Source organism: Corvus moneduloides, chromosome 11 (genome assembly GCF_009650955.1).
Source record: "Corvus moneduloides isolate bCorMon1 chromosome 11, bCorMon1.pri, whole genome shotgun sequence".
NCBI classification, from domain to species: Eukaryota; Metazoa; Chordata; class Aves; order Passeriformes; family Corvidae; genus Corvus; species Corvus moneduloides.
In genome coordinates, this window is record NC_045486.1 from 20,022,355 (window position 1) to 20,038,584 (window position 16,230).

General features: G+C 46.4%; 1 protein-coding gene across 5 annotated transcripts; it reads left to right on the top strand.

The window, feature by feature from the left end:
• Positions 1-6,778: 6,778 nt before the first annotated feature.
• CNBP (CCHC-type zinc finger nucleic acid binding protein) lies at positions 6,779-16,128 on the top strand. 5 transcript variants are annotated; one of them, XM_032120555.1, is made up of 5 exons: positions 6,779-6,898; positions 13,281-13,400; positions 13,669-13,764; positions 13,943-14,144; positions 15,060-16,128. In XM_032120555.1, the coding sequence occupies exons 2-5, from the start codon at positions 13,298-13,300 to the stop codon at positions 15,175-15,177; spliced, it is 519 nt and encodes a 172-aa protein (XP_031976446.1). In that variant the 5' UTR covers positions 6,779-6,898; positions 13,281-13,297; the 3' UTR covers positions 15,178-16,128. The 5 variants fall into 5 exon arrangements, with proteins under 5 accessions (XP_031976446.1, XP_031976448.1, XP_031976449.1 ...); XM_032120557.1 differs by having other exon boundaries at positions 6,781-6,898; positions 13,672-13,764; XM_032120558.1 differs by having other exon boundaries at positions 6,781-6,898; positions 13,946-14,144; positions 15,060-16,054.
• Positions 16,129-16,230: the final 102 nt, after the last annotated feature.

The following is a 16,230-nucleotide window of genomic DNA, read 5'->3' on the forward strand; positions in this document are numbered from 1 at the left end:
TTCCTAAGTAAAAGTCTTGCTTAAATCAGTCACACCCCAGGACCTCAGTATGGTTTTGCAATGTCCATTTGTATTTCTGGGACTGAAATCCTTAAAACAACTCGAGAACATCCCAAGAGAAGAGCAGCACCCAGCTGTGTGCACTGAGGAGAAGAAGCTGGTCGTGTGTTTAGGATGTTGTCACTTACCAAGAGCCTACATTGAGGCTGAGGATTTTTCATATTTGGCTGAATCAAACAACTAGATCTGTAAATTTAGCATTGAAAAATTATATGATGATACAAATGTGAGGAGAAATTTTTTTCATTTCTATTTAATTTATATGGAATTGACATGAAAAGAGCAGAAGTCAGAGTAGCTTAGAGGAGTTTTTACCTGTAAATTTTAACCTTTACAATTCCAAACACAGTATGTTTGTCCTGCTGGGGAACCCCACAGTATCTGGGGGGTTTTTAACCTTTAAAACTGCCTCAGCTGCATTACTGCTCCAGCTTTGAGCCTATAACATAATTAAAGCAACTCTATAATCTTACACACGCCCCTTTGTCACAACTCTGAATTGTGATATGCTTGTTCCTATACTTTTCTACCTCCAAGCCAGTACCCTTTCTATGACCTTTTACTCATCCTCAGCTTGTAGTTTCTCATGCAATTGAAGTGAGCCACGCTTATTTTTAGCACGCACAAATATTCTAGGAACTACAGAACTGTTTGTCATCTCTGTTGGTAGAGCCCAATTGTTTTCATTCGTTACTTGGTGGAAATTACCACGGAATTCAGTTATCTTTTTGTTGTTGGTAATGCTTACATTTCTTAGATAATTTCTCCTCTCCTGTGAGTTATTCTCACCACTCCTTCCTGACGGGCATATCCCTAACATGGCTTTGCACAGCTTCAGGGGCACATCTCTTTTAAAAGAGTATTTCTCATAATTATTTTTGTACTTCTAAGTATTATTTAATGCAGCTGAAAGGATGCTGTCAGGTTCATATCCACATTTCAATCCGAGGTGGGATAACCTCACTTAGCTCACTTTCCTAAATCCTCTGCACTATTTTGGGTAAAACACCTCACTGGAAAAAACAATAAAGCAGATAAATCACTGTAATAGTAACACAAAATTTTTCCCATTAGATATCTATCTTTTTTCAGAGAATTTATGTCTGAAAGGAATGTGGCTATAATATTTTCCATCAAATTATCATGCTGCTAAATCTTTCTTGGCACAGGTTGTGGTAAGGTGCAACAACTCAACTGCTTGCTTGACAGCTTATTCCAGGAATAATGTAGAGGGGAAAAAAAGTTCTACTCATTACTTCAGTAATGATATATTGGGGGGGCAAGGTTTTAATCCCCTTTGCTTTGGCAGGCTGCAAACAGGGCACCAGATGGGATATATTTCATAAATAAACACTGCAAAGGCTCTGATCCACCTATAGCCAAGTCCTGACTCAGCCTCCTCTTACTGAAATCACTTGGAGCCTGGTCAAGTACAGATAAAGAGCTCATTTCAGTGTTGGATCCCAGCTGAGGATTGCTGCATCCAAACTAGGTTAGGAACCTGCTGCTGGGAGCTGTGGCAGTGGGAGAGAACAAGGCAGCTTTGCTTTGGTACTCTCTTCAGGCGAGTCAGCCTAGACCAGTCCATCTTCTCTGCTTCCAGCTGCCTCTGGAAAACTTGATGAAGCTGTTCCAGCATCTGGATGTCTCTGCTCCGCCACTGCCCTCTGGACATACTGGTTTTTTTCCTAAGAATCTCTTTCCTTCCCAGAGTTAACTGGAACAGTCATGAGGGGATGTCCCCTCAACAAGGTAAAGCCTTTGGTGTCTAGATACGGTTGCTCAATGTCAAACATACACTGAAACAAGATGGGCTGGTTATGAATCTCAAGTGGAGGCTCCAAAATCCATTGACATAGCCCAGCAGGACTGGGAGCAAAGAGGAGGTTTAGTTGTGGGATCTGATCCTCCTCTGGAGTCACAGCTCAGGAGATGCCCTGTCAGAACGGCACAAGCGTTCAACTGGTACCATCAACATCATGGAACGCCTGGGCTCATCGAGTCCAATCATGTTGAATTAATAATTAACTTTTTTTAGTTGTATTTGCAATAAACACTGCATAGAAATTTTTGGTCACCGATTCCTCATCAGTAAAACTCAAATTCTGGAATCACTTGTGTAAGTGTCTGGGAGCAGTGCTAAAAGCATCTGAAGCAAGGGAGGAGCCCGGGCTGCAGACTGACTGCGGCAGATGCCTGAGGGCAGACAGCTGATAACAGACCCAGCGAGCCGCAGCTCTCTGGGGACAATCCAGGCACCTCCTGACCGGGGCTCCACATTGTCCTGGGTAACCCCAGGGCACTGCTCAGAAAGAGAAGCAGCAGAATGACTAAATCTGCCCCTTCAGTGGAATATCCCATTTTAGAGGGACACCAGAACTCCATCAGCACTGTGTACATAAACATCTATGCTGTTCTCACGGCACAGTGCCTCTGGCACTGCAGGTTTTGGAGGTTGTCCCTCAGTCTTGGGGGTGCGTGGCCTCAGAGCCTGCAGCAGCAGGTCTTGCAGTGCCACACATACCGTCCAATGCTGCTGTGATTCTTAACACTGTAGCCAGCTTAACAGCCATAACGCTGGGCTCGGTGCTGAAGTGCCCGTGTGACCAAAGGAAATGACACCTGGAAGGTGGGCACAGTGTAAAATATTAAAGTACACCGAGCAGCTGGCACCCAGCAGGTTATTCCACAGGTTGTTTTAAAAGTAACAGAACAGCACAAGGAGGTTTGTGTGTTCTTTCCATGTCAGAGAAAATGCTTTAGAGGATACTTTATTGAGACGTTTTGTCAGCGTGCCTCAGCCTGTGCCACACTGGTTATGTTGGGTATGGCCTCATGGTGACTTCATCTGCAGTTTCACCTTCCCATTCTCATGGGACACCAATCTGCTGCTCCAGGCACTGAGTCCTGAAGGCCCCCTCTTGTACCATGTAAGTTCTGGCTCTTTATTCCACAGGACTTCCTGAATAACTGATTTCAATCTCTTTAGAGAAATAGAGGGATGATTGTGTAGCTGCAGTTCTTAGCTAGCAAAGGAAGTTCTTTTTGCCCGATTCTAAATGTGGATATCTGTGCAACAGTCATGAGCTAACTCATCACTCTTGTATTATTATATACACTAAATAAGTAATTATTGGAAATCTCATCAGCTAATTATAATAAATCAAAATGGACTAAGCATCTGGAATCAGTATGATTGCTTCTCTTCAACCAGACACATTTTGCCCTAGAAGACTGTATATAGCTAATTTAGCATAGACACACTCTCAAAATAAAAAATACATGCATATATATATGCCTATGAAATAATTCAGCCATGAAGCTTGAATACAAATACGAATATTTTATACAAGAAGCAGGCAGATCTCTCCTGCTATCTGTTGCATCATCCAGGGAATATAGGGAATATGTGCCTTCTACATTTCAGAAGTCTCTTGAGATCAGCCCTGGTGCTCCCCAAGCTGTCATTTACACAGCCAAGGGTCACCCAGAGTCAGTCTCCCCTTTCTCAGCACAGCAGCTGATTTCACTGGGGGTTCATCAGGCCTCTGTTCCACAGCAGGCTGAGTGTGACTTTTCTAAAGAAGTAAATCCACAGAGCTGCCTGTAGACTCTTAGCCCCCTGGAATTCCATTTGCTGCCGAGGCTGGGGCACAGCATCCAGGGGCAGGCCTTGGAAAGGTGGGGGTGTTGCTGCCCTGCTGCGGCCTCCTGTCAGGGGAAGGGATGGCAGGGCATGGGGAAGGAAGGGGAAACAGCCACCACTTGTTCTTGACTGTGCTGCTCATGAGGTGTTTTCAGCTCAGCCACATTCAGAATAAATACGATTCTTTCCAAATAAATACTAACAATCCACAGCGTTTATTTTAGGCGTCCCCGGTTTTGAAAAATCCCACCGACAAAATGCAGAAAGGTTTGCTTTAACAATGGAAATCTGGGGCTGAGAGGCAATGACAATCACCCAGCAACTAGAACAGTTCTCTACCCACAGCTCCGACCACTCACAGGAAAACAATGCAACAACAAAACGTGATTTGTTGTTTTATTTGGTCTTAAAATGATTTGGCTCTTTGTCCAACACTTCTAAGAATTGTCTGTGTTAAGAAAGATATATTGGTGAAACAACAGATTACCTTCAGCTGGGACTGCACTGGAGCTCCTCTGAGCACAGCTATTCGCAAATTGCTCTGGAGGCTTGGGATTTTTGGGGCAGACACATGACATAAAATTGTATTTTCCTTGTGTGCAAGAAATGTAGAGACTTTGTACTTCCACCTTGTTTTCTGTCTCCTTTGTTTTCTCTAGGAAGTACTAACGGAGCCCAGAATAGATATCACGCTCCTCACTTTTGTTCTCTAACTGCAAGACTATGCTTTGCCTAAATATCAAAGGGAAACTTGCAGAACAAGAACTACAAGTTTTATGAAGATACAACAAGCCAAATTCATTATTGAGGCAAGTACACAAACCAAATGCTGTTAAAGACTCTCTTACTATCTGCTGGGGGAGAATTTCCTCCATTAGAATGAAACATCGCTAAGAATATCTTATGAGAACGCTGGAGATGAATGTGAGGCAGTACACTTAGAGAGGATGATTAATTGATGTGTCACCAACAGTAACACTTCTTGAGTAAAGCATTTTCACTCACAGTTGCACCCTGGTTCCACTTCAACTAAGGGAGACTCCAGGGTATGATTTAAAGTTTTTAAATAAAGAGTTTTGATTTGCTCAGGGCAATTTATCACCTTCATCAGTCACAAAAACTTTTTATGACAGTAAGTCTACAGGTGCCACCAAGATTAAGCCTGGAGTTTCCTGGCCTCAGGGACAGCTCCAGAAGTACAACCAGTACAACACAACAAAAAGTTAGAAAAGTTTTATTACAAGAGATCTGTCGGTCCGAAATTCCTGACTCCTATTACAAAGACTCAGAGAGAAGCCAGGTTTTACTACTTTAGAAAAGCTTTGATGAAAAATGAGCATATATGATTTTGTTTCTGCAGCCTTTGCGAGTGACATTGATCTGTTGGTTGTTTTTTCCCATGCAGTGAAAAAAATGATGATTTATAAGTTCTGAGCACTTCCTTAGCTACACATACTATTTTTCTTCCCTTTATCACTTGAAAACAGTAGTAATTGACTGAAACTGAACGTGGGAACAGGATTGTAATGTATTTGAGGCAACCAAAGGCCATGAAAATTATGCTGGACTAGGATTATGACAGTAGAGATTTAAAAAGTAATTAATGGGAAGAAATGCTATTACTGGGGAAAATGTTATTACGAGTTCAAAGCCTGTTGGCGATGCTGATGTTTTTGCTGAGAGGCTCACTGCCTTTTCACAACCCAGGATGAGTTTAGTTCCGTGGAAAATACAGCATGTTATAAACCACACCACACAGACATGCAAACACAGCCCACAAAACACAAATAAACCCAAGTCCATCTTAAATGAGCTGCACTTAACAGGGAGGAAAAGGCACATGTTGTTACTCATAGTCTAATTAAAGAAACTTAACAGTGCCATAATATTAGATTTACAGCTTGAGGAAAGGTCAATCCAAAGTGTCTCCACGATCAGCCTCATTTTATTCCTCAGCCCGGGGGCTCAGTGGGGGTTTCTGGTACCTGAAGAACAGGAAGGGAAAGACATTTAAACAAATGGATGACAACTAATTGTGGGTAACGCTGGTGTGTTGTACTTGCTGCACTATCCACGCAGGAGTACAGTTTGGGGCGATAACTGGCCGTTAATCCGTTTACAAAGTTCCCAAGCAAAAGGGAGAAGATGTATGTAAACATTCTCAGAAGCTGAACTAAGCGGTAAATTACTTCTGAGCTTTGCGTAACGCACAACGGCTGACAGCAAATTCTGTCCAGCAACTCAAACAAACTTTTCTCCCCCCCGGCCTTTCGGCTGCCGCGCGTGGAAGCCCCGCGCAGTCGTTGAGCGGAGCCCTCAGCGCTGACGGAGCCCCGGGAGCCCTCCCGGCCCCGCGTCCTCCATTTCCTGCGCTGCGGCGGCGCCCGCGCCCTGCCAAGATGGCGGCGGCGCCTGAGGGCCGGCTGAGGGCGGGATGCGGCCCCATCCCGACCCGCACCGCGGAGCGCAGCACCGGCGCCCGGCGCCGTCCGGACAGGGCGGCGCGGGGAGCGGGACGGAGGCTGAGGGAGTCCCGGCTGGCAGAGGCTGCCGGGGGAAGGGGCGGCGGCGAGTCCCGAGCAAGTCTCGCTTGGGGATGCGGGGTTTTCTCCCGGAGGCTTTGGGCTGCCCGGCTCGGCGCGGGAATCTGGGCGGGACAGAGGAGCGGGGCCGAGCACGGCTCCCCGCTACAACATGGAGTCACGGCGCGCAGCGGACTGGGCCGGGCAGTGACAGGCGGGGAGTGAGGCGGGCAAGGGCTCCAATGCTCCCGCCGGCCGCTCGGGTGCGGGCGGGGCCTCGCCGCCACTTCCGAGGCTCCCCCGTGCCCGGGCTCCGCTGAGCGCAGCGCGGGTAGAAGCGGGCGGTGAGTCACGGGCAAGCAGCGCGCACCCAGCGCCGCCATGGCCGCCCCGCCCGCCCCCGGCCTGCGCGCGGAAGGCGCGCCCCGCCCACCGTCCGGCCGCCGCCGTTGGGTGTCCCCGTCCGCCGCTCCCATTGGCCGCCCGCAGCGCCGCTCTGCGCCCATTGGCCGAGGCTGCTCCGGCGAGCCGTGCGCACAGCGGCGGGGCGGGGTGAGCCGTCGGGCCGTGTGCACACCGCGTGTGGCGCAGGCAGCGGGACCGGCGGGGCCGAGCGGGCGAGCGGAGCTGAGTCGTGCGGGGGCCGCGGCCGCGGGGAACCGGACCGCAGGTACGGCCGGGAGGCCGCGAGGGAGCCTTAGGGGAGCGGCCGGGGGTTCTGCGGGGCCCCGGGGCGGCAGTGAGGGCACCGTACAGGACGGTGATGGCGCTGGCGCACTCCGGCCTAGCGCGCGGGAAAGTACGGCCGGGCGGGCGCGGGCGCCATTCCCGGCACTGTGGTGCGCCGGGGGGGTCCGTGAAGGCCGCTAAATCCGAGAGGACCGCGGGCCTGGAGAGGGCGGCGGGCGGCGGCGGGTGAGTCAGGTCTGGGTTCCGGGAGAGCCCAGGGAGCCTGCGCCGCTCGGCGGAGGGAGGCCGGGGCGCTGGGCGAGGGGGGGCCCGCTTCGCTCCGCCCGGGCGCGGCCCAGGGAGGTCTCACACTTGGTCTTTTGACCGGGGGTGGGGGGCGGCGGGGCCGGGGCAGCACTGCACGTGGCCGCCTGGGCGTGGGGAGGGGAAGCCCGGCCCGCCCGCCCGTGAGCCAGCGAGTTCGGGGAAGAGAACGTTCTGTGAGTCTGGGGACTGCGGAGAAGGGACTGGAATTAAAATTTTTATTCATTAAATTGTTTTGTTTCTTTTTTGCATTTTATTTTGAGTCTCCGCTAAACTCCCGTCGGCGGGGCCGAGCGGGGCCGCGGCCCGCGCACCACGTGGTTCCCCACGTGTGAGGCTCTGCCGGAGACGAGAGGGTCGAGGTGTCGCAACTGTTTGCTCCGACCACAGGCACGGACGGTGGCCTGCTCTAAATCCAAATGTGACCTATAAATGGATAGGAAAAACAGCCTGTGCCATCTGCAGATCGCGGGCTGTGAGGCGGCCTTTTATTTGAGTTCCTGTCGGGCGTAGTTCTCAAGTAACCGCTGTTAGTCATTTAGGAGCCAGCGTTGTCACAACGGTTTATTAAACCTAATAGTGAGTTCTGCTTTCCTTTGTACACTCAGTGGGATCCCATTGCTACGCAGCACTGGGGTTGCCTCGTCCGTCTTTCCTTCTTCAGTGCAGACTTGCCTAGACAAGCAATCCTACATCTGTCCTCAAAGTGAAGAGGTTAAATAAGTTCACCCGGGCTGTGTAACAATTCTGTTAGTTACAGGTTTAACCTGCCGCTTAATCTGACTTTGTTAATGTCTGGGCTGATTTTTATGTTTAAAGCCTCACATGTTGCTCGTGGTGTTTACTTTAAGTTTGAAATTTCATACAGATAGACAGAAAAAATTAAAGGGGATGGTGGTAAAATGTGCATATTTGGTAAATAAGGTTTATCCCTTTCCATATTAACGAGTATGGATAGGCAGAAAGTGCTTCTGAGTCACTTCTTGATGAACTTTTGTTCTCTTTCTTGTTTGTGTCAACACAGATAGCCAAGAATTACTTGTCTAATTGGAGTCATGGTGTCCTTTTGTCCTGGTTTCTGGTTCCTCTTGAGTCTTAGTTAATGTTCAGCAGTCCTGGGTCAGCTTAGCTGTGAAATGTATTGAGGGGTCCCAAAAGGAATGTAGGGATTGGCTTTTCACTTCTTTAGGTTTCCTTGAATTTTTAAACTAGTTTCTTTCAGAATTGGAGTATTGTTATCTGCTGCTCAGAATACTTAATTTTGTATCTTGTTTTAGTAAGAACAGAAGAGGGAGACAGGAGCATCACTAACTCTGTGGTAGCAGGTTTTCAGGTTACAGCGTGGAAATTAACTGCTAAATATTGAGTGGCTTTGGTGACAGTCATGTGTCCTGTGTTCAAGAATTCTTACATGTTGCTTGGGAAACAAAAACTCCTCATATATGGTACTTCCTGTAAAATGAGTAATGCTTTTTGACTTCTCTTTTGAAACTAAATGCTAGACTTAGGGTTAGCAGGCCTTTCTGCCCTTTCAGTGCTCTAGAGGACAGCAGAGCTGTCCTTCCTGTCACGTTGGGGTTTCAGCATGCTCAGCTCTGGGCTGGCTTGTCCAGTTCAGGTGTGGTGGCGTGGGTTGGTCACAACAGCCTGGGAACATCCTGCTGATTTCCCAACGCGTGCCTCTGATAGAGCTGCCTTGCTGAAGGGCTTTATGTGTGCTGGCTCGAGCAGTGGCTTTTATCTGCTCTGTCCTTTGATTGAAGGAGTGAAGTCCTGCTGATACCAACTGCGAGTGCTCTGCTTGTAGGTGAAAAGAAGCACTGGTAAGTAGAGTGAAGAGAGTTGCCCTGTTCTGTTGTGCTTTTGAATCCTAAGGAGCTGGTGGTATCCAGAAGAATCCTGCATAATCTCAGAGGTGAAGTTCGGCTTCTTTTTTACTATGAGGAGCCTGAGTTGTATTTCAGTTTGCTAAATTAACTTCTTCCTTGGAGGGCATCTAGGCTAAAAGCCATAAAATAAGGAGTATTACAGTGGAGTTTTCTGGCAGTTTTTTACATCATTGGGTCTAGAAGGGCTACTAAAACAGATTTGAATATTGCTGAATCTTGTGCATGAAGACTGGAGATTAATAGCACTTCTCCTGTTCTAAGAGTCTTGAAGATGTATTGACTGTAAAGCTGCAGAAAGACACAGTCTTCCCCTTCAGAGCATGAGACAAGAAACTTCTTGTGTCAGAGGTGTCTCCTACAACCAGGAGAATCACAAAGAAACTCACTTTGAAGTTTGGTGCTCAAGTTGCACTCAAAAGCTTCAGTTGTGACCTAGGATCTTTGTCACAGGGATCTTTGTCATCAGTCCCTGCTGTTTAGCAGTAGGGCCATCACAGAACAAGGTCTAAAATTCAATCTTAATAATGTTTCAGCTTCCAACTGCAGTTACAGAGCTCTGTAGGATAAGTTTAGGTTAAATGACTGCCTTCTCCCCTTTCTAGAAAGGTAAGGTTTGAGATGAGAAAGCATAACTAGACTCGAGTTTCTGGACAAGTTCTGGGAGCTAATCCTGGACGCAGTGCCTTGCTATATCTTGCAAAATTTGACTTGTCTCAGAAATGCTAGATGAGGCCATAGTTGTGATTTGTTTTCCATTACTACTTTTCCTGCCCTGGTGAGGTAAAAATCTGGTTCTGGTATGTAAGGAGGGAGGGAACGATGACACACGGACAGACAGGACAGGCCGCTTTGTGTAACACATCTGAGCTGCGGAAAACAGTGATAGCTGTGACTGAAAACTTTCCAAGAAGACTTAGGTAGCTTTCTTGCAGAAGGCTTACTTAAGGTGGCCTTGATAGATAAAAGGAACTGCTGGAAACTTGCCTGTGATGACAAAATGGAGGAGTATTGACTAATAGAGAAGTGTTTGAACTTGAGTGGTTTTTACTGTACTCATTTTTTTCTCTTGGAAGTAACTGAAAACTGTAGTGGTGTCCAAAGTGCTTGGAGGCTCTCCATTTAAGGACTTGTCTTCTGAACCAGCCTTTTCTGGATGTTGCTCCTTGAAGGTGGCTGTTGGCTTTCTCTGAAAACTGAATCCTAACAGTTCACGCTGCTGGGGAATTTCGTCCTGTGTTAGGCTTGTTAGAGCGCAGGCAAGTAAAACCAGTGTCAGCTGCAGCTGCCTCTCACTGGTGAAACCATTTGCATTTCCAGATCCTTTACAGGAAGGATGCAGAAGTGCAAGATGGAAATACTGGTGAAGAGAAACTTCAGGCAAACTGTTTGGATAGTCTTTAAGGTGTCTGAGGATGGAGCAGCATGCTTTGTAATCACACTTGTATGGCAGCTGTAACCTTCCACTGCTCTTGAGCTCAGGGGGAAAAGGGGCCTCTGAAGATAGAGGGTTTTAAATAAATCTCAGTCTTGAACAATCCTTACACAGAGACTGGTGTTTAACTTTAGATTTCTAGTTCAGTTTGTGTAATCTTTACCAATTTGCTGTATAGCAGAGAAAGAGACATTTGAGGTTTTCCTTTTGAAGGGGCAGTTAAAAAGAAAAAAACTCTTAAATCAGATTTAAAACTTCTCTTTGACATTCCTTTGGGGTAGTGAGAAGTAAGCTTTTGTCCATCTTGCAGCTCCTGACCCGGACTGGCAGAAGGACAGACTAGCTGTAGGCTGCCATTAATCTTGGTATAAAAACTACCCACTGTGTATCTGAAGCAGGTCTGGCTCACCTGTCAGATACTTGTCTTTTACCATGTGTTAACCTGACTGGTTCTCTCGTGCTTTATGTGGGGTGCTGCCAGCAGGACTCAGTCCTGTCACGTCGTGCTGGAGTCTCAGGTTCATGGTTGGGAGTGAAGTCTGTTCTGATGTGCTGCAGTTCTGTTACAGCTGGTGCCTACTATTTTGCTCTTTTTAATAGATCTTATGTTGCCATTTGATAAGGTTTTAATGTGAGGACTGTTTAAAAGAGTTGCAATGAACTCTTTATCTGCATATAATAAATATATATATTATATATATATATATATATGTAAAATTTAGAGACCCCATCTTGGCCCTCTTGCAAACTAAAAGCAGCAGCATCCACTGTGGTGCCTGAGCCCAGCTCCTGCAGTTGACTTTGCTTGTGTTTTTCCTGTTCTGCAGTGTCAACACAGTTGCTATGAAAACAGGGATAAACAATGGCACAGTGAGTGCCAGCTGCTGCCAGCAAAGCAGGCAGTGCTCAGCCCTGGGTGTCCTCAGAAGACGCTTGGAAATCTTGAACGCTGAGATGAAGCAGAGAAGACTGAGTTTGTAATGTGTGAAATCAAGTGAAACTCTTTAAGTGCTCCAGCAACCAGTTGCTTTAACTTTGTTTAGATGCATTTAAGATCTTCTTGCAGCCTTTCACTCCAGAACTTCATTTTGAGGGCAAAAACCATCATCTGGTCCAGCTGGAAGTTAGACGTGGGATTACAGAGATAACATGCTAAAGTATGTATCTCTTGTATTTTAAATTCTCAGCCATCTGCTGTGGTTGGAATAATCACTTCTCTGCAGAAGTCCATCAGAGAGAGGAACTGCTTGGAGAGAGGAGTGGATAAAAAGCCACAGTAAATTTTTGAAACATTGGGGTACTTTGGAAATAGCTAAGTAACAATTCAAGTTTAGATACGCACTCTGTATTTAAGAGCTAAATGTCAGGATGCTAATTCTGGTTCCTTCTGGAGCTCATGTGTTGTTCTACTGCTCCTGTAGTGGCTTTCTTCAAGACTCAACTTCTTGATGTTCTGTAATCTGGGATGGCCAAGGGTCTGGGAGGAGGGGCAACATTCTGTAATGTGAATAAACTGCAGGGTTACAGGGGGATTTCCTTGAAGGGGGATCAGGTAAACTGCCAGGCATGCCAGATAATGATTCTACTTCTGTTGGGTAAAGAATAATGAACTGGGAGAGAGCATGTGAGGTATTTAAACTTCAGGAGACTTCATCAAAACAAAGCTTGATAAGTGTATTTTTAGAACAGTGTACTTTAAACTTCTCTTCAAGCACACTTTTAAAAAGACTTCAATTTAAATGTGTAACTTCCTTGTTCTTTTCTGTCTGGCTCTGGAAGTGTTGTGTGAGTGTCCTGCAGCTCAGGGGAGGTGTGGCAGTGTGAGCACAGTGTTGAACCTGTCCCATCCTCAGTGGGCTCTGCAGGCTGGCTTTGCTCATGCAGTGCTGACCTCCATTCCCAATATGGGCAAAGCAGGGATTGTGGTGTCAGACAGACCTGCCTGTCTGATGCTTCCAGAGCATTCTAGGGATGTTTTCCCAGTTAGCCTTCTACATAGTTGGCAAGTGTCTGCTGTCTTAACATCTTAAAACATTTTCTTTCATGTATACCTGGAGTGGAATATGCATCCTGAGCTGTAGGTTAATGACAAGTTGTAATTTTGCTTTTCAGTGTTTACCTGCTGTTAAGGTCATAAAAGACCTGAAATCTTCAAATATTAAGCTAAGGGCTTTTGAATGCTTTTTGGATTAATACTGCCTATTCTTACACTTAGCTTCCAGAGTGAAGCCTGGTTAGTCAGTAGAGGTAGTAGCTGCCAGGGAGATGCTTCAAGAGAAAATGTAACAACTACCAGGAGTAAGTAACTTGTAGAAATTGAGTAACTGGCTTTTGAGTTTAGCTCTCAGCCATAAGGAAGAAGGTGCTTTACTGAAAGGGATGATGACATTAAGGCTGGTACTACAGTAGTTTGGGGAATTTCCTTCTCTTTTTCCCTTTCCCTGAGTGTTTTGCAAGTTCTTGACCCAGAGGTTGGCTACAAAATAATTGAAAGAAAAGTTACATAGCACACTGTCTGTTCAAAGCTGTCTTGCTCCAAGCAAAGTGGAGGCAAACTTTTATCCTCAGCAGTGGTTTCAATGGTCATGATACTATACAATAAAGCATTGACTTAGCTGGAACTCCTGTATGGTTTGCATTGCCTTTGCTGGGAGGCTGGGAAACCTCTAAATCTCTCATTTTAATGTAGCCTTTGGCTGGGGGCAGAGAAGGTGCTCAGAAATGTCTTTCTTGCTCAGACAGGTGATCTGCAGCCATGAGCAGCAACGAGTGCTTCAAGTGTGGCCGTACTGGCCACTGGGCCCGGGAGTGCCCCACTGGGATGGGCCGTGGCCGTGGGATGAGGAGCCGTGGCAGAGGTGAGTGCTGGCTGTGCTTTTCTGTTTGTTTGGACAGTGATCTCCAGCTGGCTGCTGTGTGTAGTGTGTAAAACTGGCTCTGGCAGACCCGAGTGAAGAAGTTGGGACTCAAATTGGTAATAAGAACCAGTGAAATTTACCTCGACCTAAGAGTTTGGCCAGGGGCTCTGAGAATGAAGCTAACTTGTCAATTCAGTTTGTGATTAATTCTTAAAAGTATTCTGAACTTAATATTTATGCCTTTTTTTTTTATTTTACCTATTTCAAGCAGGCTTCCAGTTCATGTCTTCGTCTCTGCCGGATATCTGTTACCGCTGTGGTGAGTCTGGCCATCTTGCCAAGGACTGTGATCTTCAGGAGGATGGTAAGTATCACTAAATATTCCATCTCTTCTGTGCCACAGGCAGAGCTCTGTGGCTGAAGAGAAGGGTGGGTACAGGGATTCCCTGGGAACAGGTTGTGCATGTGCCCTGTTCACAGCATGCTGCCCCTTGCACTACCAAGGTTTTATAGTCTTGTTTGGTATGTTTTTCTTATTGTGGAAGCCTGCTATAACTGCGGTAGAGGTGGCCACATTGCGAAGGACTGCAAGGAGCCCAAGAGGGAGAGGGAGCAGTGCTGCTACAACTGTGGCAAGCCCGGCCACCTGGCCCGCGACTGCGACCACGCAGACGAGCAGAAGTGCTATTCTTGTGGAGAGTTCGGGCACATTCAAAAAGACTGCACCAAAGTGAAATGCTATAGGTAAGGACTGGCAGGAGGCAGCTGCGAGATGCGCCTCAGGTGCTAGATGCATTCTGTGTCTGGTTTTGGGTAGGAAATACAGCTCACACTGTGACTAGGTACCAGTTTCTTTGAACAGTTACCCACTGTTGTTCAAAACTGAGGCTTAAACACGTATTGGCAAGGTGGAGTACAGATTCCATGATGCATCTCTAGATGGCCACCCAATGCAGGTTCAGTCAATTGAGCTGTACAGGAGAAAGGGCTGTGTCCTTTTGCAGAAGGTAGCAGGAGGTACTTGGCTATGGCACAGAGTTGGGTACCCTGTGTGTTCTGCCAGAGCTAACAAACTCCAGCTGTACAGCCCAGCTGACTGGCACAGCCAGCCCCGGCAGGAGCGCACTTAAGATGCCTTGGTAATGGGCACAGTGAATAGAAGTGGGTGTTACACTGGCTTGAAATGCCATCTTCAGAGTGTTGTCTGGTTTTTGAATGCAGGCATATACCAGAAACAGCACGTTCCTGAGAGCAGTATTCTTCACCCCCACCAACATTCCCTTCTGTGGAGGAAGGAGAGAGAACATGGTGTATTTGAGTTAAAACTAATTATTCTCAAAACAAGGCTAAACTGTAGGCATAAGCATTGGGAACAGGCAAAACCCAGTACACAGTTGGGAAAAAAACCTGCAGACACACAAAGCTGATGATGTACAGTGATTTTGGCATATTCAGTGATTAATGTGAGTTGATTATTTGGGAGCAGTTCATGGCTCTGCTGAAGACAAACTTGCCTCATGTTAGAGAATTCTGGAACACAGACACAGAAGCCTTGAATGCAGAACTAGTGCTGCATGAAATTGAAGTAGACAGTGTTCTAACAGTAGGATTGCTCCTCTGAGTGTTGTGGCTGTTGTGACACACGCTTTGCTTTTGCAGGTGTGGTGAAACTGGCCATGTAGCCATCAACTGCAGCAAGACCAGCGAAGTCAACTGCTACCGCTGCGGCGAGTCAGGGCACCTTGCACGGGAATGCACAATTGAAGCTACAGCCTAATTATTTTCCTTTGTCGCCCCTCCTTTTTCTGATTGATGGTTGTATTATTTTTCTCTGAATCCTCTTCACTGGCCAAAGGTTGGCAGATAGAGGCTACTCCCAGGCCAGTGAGCTTTACTTGCCGTGTAAAAGGAGGAAAGGGGTGGAAAAATCAACTTTCTGCATTTAACTACAAAAATGTTTATGTTTAGTTTGGTAGAGGTGTTATGTATAATGCTTTGTTAAAGAACCCCCTTTCCGTGCCACTGGTGAATAGGGATTGATGAGTGGGAAGAGTTGAGTCAGACCAGCAAAAACCCTCTCTGGGTTACAGGGAAGTGATCCTATGCAGGAGGAAAGAAATTCTGGAAGTGTCTAAACTTCCTCATAACTTTTATTTTACTACAATGGCCTTGGATTGTCTGACCTCAGTAGCTGTTAACACCAAGTGATATCTGCATCAGGCCCTACCTAGAGCATATAGCTGAGTGGGAGTAAACAAACAAGATGCACATGCCTGTTAATGGCCATGAGAGAGAGAGAGAGAGAAATCCGAAATAAATCTAAAAGTAACAGTAATTCAGTCAGTGAACGTTAATGTTGGAGATACAGAACGTAATGGGAAGCTTTTGAATAAATATCTCAAAGTCAATCTGAAACCCAGACATCAGTGCTCATAGCATATACAATTTGGAGCTATTCAGGAGTTGCAAATAAATGCATTTTCACAGAAATCAAGATGTTATTTTTGTATACTATATCACTTAGACAACTGAGTTTCATTTGCTTGTAATCGGTTTTTAAAGTAAGATGGTAAGAGCAATTGAAGTCCTAGAACATAGAAAATGTAATTTTAAACTATCAATAAAGCTGGAGGAGGAAGGGGAGTTTGGCTAAAGTTCCTTTTGTTCATTTTTGGTTTTCCTGTACACAGTGCAAAATAACATATTAAAAGGGGTATGTGGAGGTTCAGCTTGGCCTTTTCTTTTGTGCTGTCTCATATGAAGGTCCTGTCTGCAGATGTTCATGGCAGTGGGTAGTGGGGTCTGGATGGGGGGCTGAGTACATCTGTGC

Bases quoted from the DNA above. Each gene is read 5' to 3' on its own strand.
- CNBP (XM_032120555.1), top strand. From the start codon at position 13,298: ATGAGCAGCAACGAGTGCTTCAAGTGTGGCCGTACTGGCCACTGGGCC. The intron at 13,765-13,942 runs GTAAGTATCACT...TTCTTATTGTGG, and splicing joins CTGTGATCTTCAGGAGGATG to AAGCCTGCTATAACTGCGGT. The intron at 14,145-15,059 runs GTAAGGACTGGC...TTGCTTTTGCAG, and splicing joins ACCAAAGTGAAATGCTATAG to GTGTGGTGAAACTGGCCATG.